The 10,320-nt window shown below is 43.1% G+C and overlaps 1 protein-coding gene across 1 annotated transcript; it reads right to left on the bottom strand.

The window, feature by feature from the left end:
• Window positions 1-3,708: 3,708 nt before the first annotated feature.
• Window positions 3,709-9,088, bottom strand: LFNG (LFNG O-fucosylpeptide 3-beta-N-acetylglucosaminyltransferase). Its single transcript, XM_087728758.1, has 7 exons — window positions 8,951-9,088; window positions 8,246-8,345; window positions 7,935-8,088; window positions 7,463-7,548; window positions 6,403-6,568; window positions 5,613-5,698; window positions 3,709-4,561 (listed from the first exon to the last, which is right to left on the bottom strand). Exons 2-7 carry the CDS (start codon window positions 8,284-8,286, stop codon window positions 4,495-4,497), a joined length of 600 nt encoding a protein of 199 aa, XP_087584884.1. The 5' UTR covers window positions 8,287-8,345; window positions 8,951-9,088; the 3' UTR covers window positions 3,709-4,494.
• Window positions 9,089-10,320: the final 1,232 nt, after the last annotated feature.

Genomic DNA, 10,320 nt, shown 5'->3' with positions numbered 1-10,320 from the left:
CTGTTGCAACGTGGTCAAAATCCAGCTGTTGGGCAACTGGCTCATTTTTATGACGGTCGCTGAGTTCCGGGGGAGGGGGTGTTGCGTGATTCTGTTTTGCGACCTGACAAGCCAACGGGGAAGCAGGATCCACTTAACCATATTTTTATTTTTATTTTTTTGAAAATTTTATTAATTTCATATATACATTCACAATTATATGATCTCATAACTGTTATTAATAATATGTATTTATAACAATTTTTCCCCTACAGTTGACAATATACTTGAAATTGCTTTCTTACCATCCCATAACTCCATCTTATCTTACAACATTCCTACCTCTTCTTCCTTCCTTCCCTCCTTCCTTCCCTCCCTCCTTCCCCCTTCCCTCCCCCTTTCTTCTCTCCTCTCCTTCCCACCTCCTTCCCTGCTTCCTTCCCTCCTTCCTTCCCTCCTTTCTTCTCTCCTCCTCTCCTTCCTTTCCCCCTTCCTTTCCTCCTTCCTTCCCCCTTCCTTCTCTCCTACATTCCTTCCTTCCTTCCCTCCTTTCTTCTCTCCTTCCCTCCTTCTCTTCTTCCTTCCCTTCTCCACTTAACCATCTTACTAACTCTTAACAACTGCAGGGATTCACTTAGTGGCAAGGGTGGTCGTAAAATGGGACAGCTTGCTTCACAAATGTCTGGCTTGGCGTCAGTAATTTTGGGGCCGAGTTGTGGTTGTTAAGTCGAGGACTACCTGTAAATTCCTCCATCGAGCTTTCAGGTTTAGACTCCTAGAATCACAAGAGCTGGAAGGGACCTTAGAGGTCTTCTAGTCCAACCCACCGCTCTTCCTGGATCTCAAGGCTCTGTGCACAAACTAGGTTAGTTATATTTAGAACAGAGTAAGAGGGTTGGATCTTCTGGTCTGGTCTCAAACTTGGCAACTTGCAGAGGTGTGGACTTTAACTCCCAGAATCCCCCAGGAAAGCAGAGAAAGCAAGAAATTGTTAAAAAAAAACGCAAAACGCAAAACAGAACAGAAGAGCTTCAAGTAATTAATTAGCCAACAAATTCTTTTATTGAAAGCACAAAGAACACACAGGCCACAGGCACTCTGTGGCAGTGATCAGGTTTAATTCCCTGAGAATATTAATCATTATTTCCCTCCCACACATTTTTCCTCTTTAATATATATATATATATTTATAGCGAGAGTCACATAATATATATATATATGTACACTACTTTACAGAAAGCAACATTCCCAGATACTGGGATTTATAAATTACAAATAAGTGACAAACGACACAGAACTTTTTCCATTTCTTTTTTGTTCTTTCAACAGATCAGGAAAAAAAAACATATTTCCTTTTTTTTGCTGATCCACGAAGGACAAAAAAAACACTTTTAAACCCACCTTTGACAAAAATCACACAGGACTCAACATTTTTCACACACAAAAAAGGCACAGTAAATAACACTGTTGCAATAAAATATTTACAAACACTACCCAGTATGGGTCTTGTTGTTGTTGGATTTTGTTTTTTATTATATTTTTTAAATTTTCATTTGCAAGGGAAGCTTTCGCCTCTCCTGTCTCTGCTTTTGAGACCTAGGAAGAAGAAGCTATGCGGCATTTTGCAGGAGAGTTAAATTCAACTCCTTGCGGTGAAAATGCGACAGCCAAATCTCCCCGAGACAGAAAAATTGCAGCGAAGGGAGACAGTGAATCAACACCATATCCAACGTACAAGAGAAATACGGGCGTCTTCCATTGCTTCCAACATCTTTATACTCCTTTTAACTTAACCCACAAGTCATTCCTACCAACCACGAAAATTTTGAGTCTGGATGTTGCTACGATCACATCTCGATTTTACAGACCCTGATTCAACAGACTTTGGATTTAACAGACAATATCTGAATTCGGGTGGCTTCAGCAAAACAACAGCTTGGTAAATCAGACCATGTGCACAGGATACTTTTTTGTAAAGCACATGGGTGTACAGGACATAAATATTATGAACATCACGTAACATTGAAGGGTGTTACGTAGCATTGGGCTTCATGAACATTTGGCTTTAACGGACGCGGGTTCCTCCCAATTGGTCCGTAAAATTAAGAGACTTACTTACAGTAAGTAAAATTAAATATTACTTAAATTACTTACTTAAATATTAATTCAGATGGGCCCCTAGGTCGTGAGCCTACATTTTGTGCTTTCCTGGGAACAAACCCAGGAAACAGGGTAGCATCTCCGCCTCAGTAAACTCCACAGAGGATTGCTCATTATATATATATATATATAAATTATATTTAGTAGAATCAAAATAATTGCATCTTCAAAGGGTCTAAAATTTTGAATCTACATAGGCTAATGTTGTCATTCTTACTGACATACGTGCAACAAGGCAGAACTAGGAATAAACAAATTTAGATTGGCAGAAGCTGGGACAGGAAACGGGAGCTCCCTCTTAGGCGGCAATCGGGATTCGAACCGCTGAACTGCTGACCTTTCAGATCAACAAGCTCAACGCCTTAGCCACTGAGCCACCATGTCCCTTGCATATATATATATATATATATATATATATATATATATATATGTATGTATGTATGTATGTATGTATGTATGTATGTATGTATACATACATACATACATACATACATACATATGTATACATACATACATACATACATATACATACATATACATATACATATACATATACATATACATATACATATACATATACATATACATATACATATACATATACATATACATATACATATACATATACATATACATATACATATACATATACATATACATATATATATATATATATATATATATATATATATATATAATTTCTGGAGCTGTAGTCTTCCAATCTGCTATCAACTCTTTGCTTACATTTGGTATTAAATATTGTTTTAATTAAATTAAATCAGAATTAAATGCAACTACAGGTGCATTCCATAGTTCTGGACTTAGGTGCAGTTTTGCAATCCTTTGCCTGTTTACTCATAAAAAGCCCACCGAACCTTCTGTAAAGGCATGGAGGCCAGGGTGGAAAGGATAAGATATTAGCTCCTTGCCACCCCAAAACCTCTATTTATCATTAAGAGTCTCCCTTCAGTGCAACTGCGAAAGGGGAACGTTGAAGAGACCAGCTCTAAATGAATTTAGGGGAGAAAAAGCTAACCTCTCAGAGGGGAAAGTCTGCAAATAGCACGAGGCAACATCCACCCAAAAAAAAATAAAAAATGGACAAAACCACAGAGCAAATCAGCAAAAAAACTTTTTTTTTCCTATGTAAACCTTCATCTGAAAAATTACGCGGAGCCTGGAAAAGCAAGAAGCGGGGAGGGGGGGGAAGGTATGTAAAAAATAGGAAGGAAGACAGTGGATGGCCAAAAACAGGGACATCTTCTAGCTATGTTAGAGTCTCACTCCAATGGTTCCCAGCCAGAAAAGATGATTGGAACTGGGGTACCACAAAGCTAAAAGACCCCAGCTGAAAAAGACCAGGTTTTTGGGGGGAGAGAGGCGTGTGAAAAAATCTGCAAAATGACATCCTGGCTTTGATTACAATGCTGTAAAACGCCATCTTGCAGGTATCAATAACCACCAACAGCCCAAACCACTATGCAACCAGGTTAAGCATTAGTCCGGTGCTTCTCAAAACTGGGTAACTTTTAAGACGAGTGGACTTCAACTCCCCAAATTCCCCCCCCCCAAAAAAAATTACGAGGGGTGGACTTCAGCTCCCAGAATCCCCCAGCCAGCATGCTTTTAAGATCTGTGGACTTCAACTCCCAGAATTCCCCAGCTAGCATGCCTTAAGACAGTGTTTCTCAACCTTGGCAACTTGAAGATGTCTGGACTTCAACTCCCAGAATTCCCCAGGCAGTACGCTTTACGTAGAAGGTGGCTGGGGAATTCTGGGAACTGAAATCCATCCGCCTGAAAGTTACGAGTTTGAGAAACACATCCCGGACCTTTCTTTCAACCATTTAAAATGGGGGCAACCCCATAGCTGCTTAGCATCTTAGCCACAACACATGGTTTTTAAAAGTGCTTAAGAATTTGGCAGGTTGCACAGCGGCTTTTCGCGGCTCGTGAGAAATGGAGGTGTGGGGGGGGGGGGGAAAGGATGTGCCTCTCAAAATATTCTGGGAAAAGGGCCTCCCTTGAAGCCCTTGCAAAGGAAGGGAGGGCTGGAGAATAAAGAAGAAAGAAAACCCATCACAATGGCTTCTTGCATTGGGGGCTTCTGAAATATTTATACCCTGATAGTCACCGGGAGATGCAGCGAGGAACAAGAAGACCACGCAACAGCCGGTGGAAACACACACACACACACACACACACTGTGAACTAACCACAGTAATTAGGAGCGCATTGCTTCACAGCAAACGAAGAGCGCAGGCATACAGACACAATCATTAAAAAATACGGGTCCCAGAAGGTCTTCGGATACCGGAGAACTCGGGACGAGGTTAAGGGGGACGTCGAGATATTTTAGTATACGACGTCGGACGGACACCAAGGCGTATCCGGGTACAGCAAACAATGGATGGAGCGAAACCTGGAAGAAAAAGGAAAAAAATACAGATGTTGGGACGAAGGTCAAGAAGGACGCAGCCAGCTCAGTGTCAACGTACAACTTGGGTTCTAAATTGCAACCTATCTATCTATCTATCTATCTATCTATCTATCTATCTATCTATCTATCTATCTATCATCTATCTATCTATCTATCTATCTTATCTATCTATCTATCAATCATCTATCTATTAATCATATTCTATCTATCTACAGTATCATCTATCTATCATCTATCTATATCTATCTATATCTATCAATCAATCATCTCTGTATCTATCTATCTATCTATCTATCATCTATCATCTATCATCTCTATCACTACCTACCTACCTACCTACCTCTATCTATCTATCTATCTATCTATCTATCTATCTATCTATCTATCTATCTATCTATCATCTATCTATCTATCTATCTATCTATCATCTATCTATCTATCTATCTTATCATCTATCTATTAATCATATTCTATCATCTATCTACAGTATAGCTATCTATCTATCTATCTATCTATCTATCTATCTATATCTATCTATCAATCTATCATCTATCTGTATCTATCTATCTATCTATCTATCTATCTATCTATCTATCTATATCTATATCTATCTATCAATCAATCTATCATCTATATCTATCTATCTATCATCTATCTATTAATAATTCTATCATCTATCTACAGTATCATCTATCTATCATCTATCTGTATCTATCTATCTATCTATCTATCTATCTATCTATCTATCTATCTATCTATCTATCTATTAATCATATTCTATCATCTATCTACAGTATATCTATCATCTATCATCTATCTATATCTATCAATCAATCAATCTATCATCTATCTGTATCTATCTATCTATCATCTATCTATCTATCATCTATTAATCATATTCTATCATCTATCTACAGTATCATCTATCTATATCTATCTAAATCTGTCTGTCTGTCTGCAAAGATTAGGGATGGAAATATTGTTTCCTTTCTGTCATTTTAACCTCTTCCCTTCATGTAGATGCGATTCTTACCTGGAAGGATCTTCCTCCACCGAGAAAGCCCCCTTCATGTGGATGGAATTCCTCTTGTTTTCAAACATCCCATAACTCAAAGTGACCTTGGGGGAAAAAGAAGGGGGGAGGGGAATGCAAGATTTAGCTACAAAGACAGCAAAGAGACGCTCCTTTTAAAAGCACATGGAGAACAGTTGCAGGAACTGGGGATGTCTAGTTTAATGAAAAGAAGGACTAAGGGAGACATGATAGCAGTCTTCCAATATCTCAGGGGCTGCCCCAAAGAAGAGGGAGTCAAGCTATTCTCCAGAACACCTGAGGGCAGGACAAGAAGCAATGGGTGGAAACCCATCAAGGAGAGATGCAACCTAGAATTAAGGAGAAACTTCCCGAAAGTGGGAACAATTAACCAGTGGAACAGCTTGCCTCTAGAAGTTGTGGATGCTCCATCACTGGAGATTCTAAGAAGAACCTGGACAACCACTTATCTGAAATGGGATAGGTCTCTAGCCTGAGCAGGAGATTGGACTAGAAGACCTCCAAAGTCCCTTCCAACTCTTGTTATTCTTTAGACAACTCTCCCCAAGTGGCTGCCAAGATGGGTTTGTCCATCCCAAAATAGCAATTCATGAAAACATTTATTTGGGTGGGGGGAGAGATGGTGGGTCTCCTGGCCAACGTGGTAGCCTTCCTCCTAGGATGATTTCAGCTGGGGTAAGTTTGACCCAGATTCCCAATATCTGAACGTCTGATTGTCTTAAAGCTTTGTTTCTTGGTCTGGGTGACTTAAACCCTTTAGTGTTTTTACCTGTTTATGGATCTCCGACTTGGGTACTTGATGGAGATTCTCGAGATGCGAGTGGAAAAGATTACTTCGGATCAGCTTCACCCCCAGGACAGATTCTATGATGTACCCAATGGTGCAATCATCAGGGAGACGGATTTTTTCCGCGGTGCTCATGAAGTGTCCACCGCTGGAGAGAAAGGGACGAGAATTGGAGAAGAGTAAGAAAAAGCAGGTTTTCATTATCATTCCACCTGTTCCCAATTTGAAAACCCACAAAGGGTTAAACTCTAACATTAAAATGCCCCCAGATTTATATTTGTGTAAATGCAATTGGTGAAGGTGGTTTTCCAACTGATGAGAATGTCAGGTGATAAGATTCCTGTGTCGTATTCAAACGAGACTTGTTAAGCATAGTTTGAGTGCGTCACGACTGGGTCTCCCACAGGTTAAACTCGGAGCGTAGGGGAATTTGGAAAAATTAAGGGGGAAACCTGCTAAAACTTTGGTGTCCCACTAAGTAACTTCCTTTGTATGTTTAAGAAATGGCCTTTTGCATCAAGGATGCTAAAATGTGGCTCATAAATATTATGGAGTTTGATCTGTAACCACCATTGAGATGTGACAGGCATGGTTGATGAGTAAGGTAAAGCTTCCCCTCGCACATAGGTGCTACTCATTCCCGATTCTAGGGGGCAGTGCTCATCTCCGTTTCAAAGCCGAAGAGCCAGCGCTGTCCGAAGACATCTCCGTGGTCATGTGGCCGGCATGACTCAACGCCGAAGGCGCACGGAACGCTGTTCCCTTCCCACCAAAGGTGGCTCCTATTTTTCTACTTGCCTTTTTTAGCTGCTTTCGAACTGCTAGGTTGGCAGAAGCTGGGGCAAGTCACGGGAGCTCATTCCGTTATGCAGCGCTAGGGATTCAAACCACCGAACTGCCGGCCTTTCTGATCGACAAGCTCAGCATCTTAGCTACTGAGCCACATTGTCCCTGGTTGATGTGTATACCTTGCTTATTTTTTTTAAATCCTCCAGCTTTCATATTGCAACTATTTTACCCTCAACTTAATGAAGTCTCTTACCTGGCCCAAGGGGTCATCTTCAGTGCTAGGCCACGACTGATGCAGAAACCAGCGCCACCGGTGGCAAACCAGAAGTGGACCGGATGCTGTGGGATGAGAAGAATGAAGAGATGAAGACTCAAGAAGGATCTTCTTTGACACAGAAGAGCACATGGAGTCAAAAGTTTTGGCCAACTTCTCAGAGAGAGTCGGGGCCAAGATAGAGAACCCACCCAAGGTTTTCCTCAAGAAAGGGATGCCTCCTTTGAACCAGGAGAGTCCGTTTCTTTAGAACAGTGGTCTCCAACCTTGGCAACTTTAAGACTTGTGGACTTCAACTCCCAGAGTTCCTCAGCCAGCAAAGCTGGCTGAGGAACTCTGGGAGTTGAAGTCCACAGGTCTTAAAGTTGCCAAGGTTGGAGACCACTGCTTTAGAAGATGTGCATGCCCAAATGTTCACCAACAAGTCCCGTCATTCTCCTGGTGGGCTTACCATCTTGTTCTCGCTGATTCTCTCAGTGGCCTGGATGGGCCTGTCCAAACTGGGCTTCCCAATGTAGATATCCTGCGTGTGAGCATAGCTGGAGAGCAGTTTGACCAACATCCGGACATTCACGTAATTGTCATCGTCCACGTGGCAAAACCACCTAACACCAGGATGAAAACAAGACTGGATTAGGTCAGGAGCCGGGGAATTCCAAGGCACTTATGTAAATCACCGATGTGTGATCCATTAGGGCATCTCCTAACCCAAGGACTCTTTGCCTTCAAACATTTCAACTGAGCCTTCTCCTCTCCACTTACTTCCGTCCGGATTCAATGAACTTGTCATATTCCACCGCCATCTTGCAGGATAAGGCTTGGCGGCTGTGAGCCGAAGAACAATTGGTGTTGATGACATTTCCTGAAGAGAGAGAAGGGGAAAAAAAAACATTCAGTTGCCTTAAAAGACGAAGTTACTGAATTCAAAAAGAAAGAAAAAGGAAGGCCTGGAGGTACGTTGTCCATGGGGCGCGATGGGGTAGACACAACTTCGTGACTAACAACCACAAAGAAGAACTCATTCTCCTCTTGACCAAATGGAAGTGCCTTTGTTCCCAGCCTTAACCCAGCCGAGTGTTAACTCAGAAAGGATTAACGTGGGAAGTGGAACAGAAAACTGGATTTTCCCAGCCCTCCCCCCACTTTTTAACAGGAGGGAGAATTCCTTGTCCCCCTATTCATGCCAATCTTTTCTCATCATTTGCCACCTGCTACTCTGGAGAGGAATCAATTGGAGGCATGAATAGAGTTCATTAGCATCAGAAGAATAGGAGGGCCTGAACTAGCTTGGGAGGCAGGGAGGGGTCCTCATTAAACACTCACTGAGTAAGTATCCACCTTCCCTCCCTTCCCCTGGGGGGGGGGAAGTTAATCGGGGGGGCCCCATTCCCTGGGAATCCCACCATAAAGATTTGTAAGAAAAGGACATTTTCAACACCTGCCCAAGAGGAAATCCCATCCACTCACCAATTCTCTGCTTGAGTTCTTGGTCTTCGCCATCGGTGAAGATGTAAGTCTGAAAAAGAGGAGGGGAGAAAAGATATTTAGGAATGTGCTGCCTTCAATCATGTCAAGCAGAGGTGTTTGGTCATCCCGACGTCACAAATCCAGATTGCATTCATTCAAATCCCCATGCAAATTGCAGCCGTTGACGGGGATTTGCATAGAACCTTCCGTTGCATCGTAAATCATCGTTTGGAGTTTAGAAGCGGGGGTGTAAACCAAGCTTGGGATGTTTGGGGGGGGGTAAGCGCCTAGTTGTTGTTTTAAGCAAGCGGTTTGGTGCCCCCCCCCCCCCCCCCCGTAAGCACCACCAGGTTGAGTTCAGGTGGAGCTCATGGCCCAGGAGAACTTTCGAAAGAAGATAAAAGAGGAAATAAACCCAGCCTGGAGCAAAACCTTCATTTGCATTGCAAAGAGATTTACTGATGAAACATTTCAAAAAGGCCTGGAAAGGCCTTTTTTTGGGGGGGGAAGGAAAAGGTGGGCTTAGCCTTCCGCCAGGTGACCTTTACCTGTGCATCTGCTGTTGCCTTTGGAATATTGCATTGAGGATTTGCATTCATTGGGGGGACTCTGCACACCTGCCGTGGGTCCCCCAACCCTTCTAAGGTCGAACTCCTTCTGGGATCATCCCTTCTACCAAGCTGCAGTGACCACCACAAACCCAGGGAGGGCCAACTCTGGTCTTCATCCTCCACCACACCTGGCCCCGAGGCTGGCCTGATAACGGGTGGCAGCACCACCCACCTTGCCTGGAAGTGGTTCACCTCCAACGGCCACCTGAACATAAGCCAAAAGTATGGGGAAGGCTGCCCCGCCCTGCCATCTCCACCACCTGCCTGGCTGCACTTTCTTATTGACAGAGGGAGGGAGGGAGGGAGAGGGGGGGGCTGGCATCTGCTGCCTGTCTGGGAGGGCTGGGGTGGGGGAGGGTGGCAAGGAGGGTGATTGTTCAGGATCTGGTTGGGAGAGGAGAGAGAGGATGGCCGTGCGCAAGCAAGACAGGGAAGGAAGGAAGGAAGGAAAGGAAGAGGAGGAGAGAGGGAGGAAGAAAAGGAAGGAAGGAAGAGGAGGAGGAGGGAGGGAGAAACAGAAGTAAGAAGAGGAAGGAGGAAGGGAGGGTGGAAGGAAGAAAAGGAAAGAAGGAAGGAAGCAAGAAAAGGAAGGAAGGAAGGAAGGAAGGAAGGAAGAGGAGGAGGGAGGGAGGGAGAAAAGGAAGGAAGCAAGAAGAGGAAGGAGGAAGGGAGGGTGGAAGGAAGAAAAGGAAAGAAGGAAAGAAGGAAGAAAAGAAAGAAAGGAAGGAAGGAAGGAGGAAGAAAAGGAAGGAAGGAAGA

Source organism: Thamnophis sirtalis, unplaced genomic scaffold (assembly GCF_051295495.1).
Source record: "Thamnophis sirtalis isolate CommonGarterSnake01/CBP01778 unplaced genomic scaffold, rThaSir2_p1.2 scaffold_14, whole genome shotgun sequence".
Taxonomy (NCBI): domain Eukaryota; kingdom Metazoa; phylum Chordata; class Lepidosauria; order Squamata; family Natricidae; genus Thamnophis; species Thamnophis sirtalis.
Note: the sequence above shows the minus strand (reverse complement) of the source record. Positions and strands in the feature narration are given on the sequence as shown.

Coding starts and splice junctions, on each gene's coding strand:
- LFNG (XM_087728758.1), bottom strand. CDS start 8,286: ATGGCGGTGGAATATGACAAGTTCATTGAATCCGGACGGAA. Junction 7,549..7,934: donor GAATCAGCGAGAACAAGATG/GTAAGCCCACCA, acceptor CTCATCCCACAG/CATCCGGTCCACTTCTGGTT. Junction 6,569..7,462: donor AAGATGACCCCTTGGGCCAG/GTAAGAGACTTC, acceptor CTTTCTCTCCAG/CGGTGGACACTTCATGAGCA.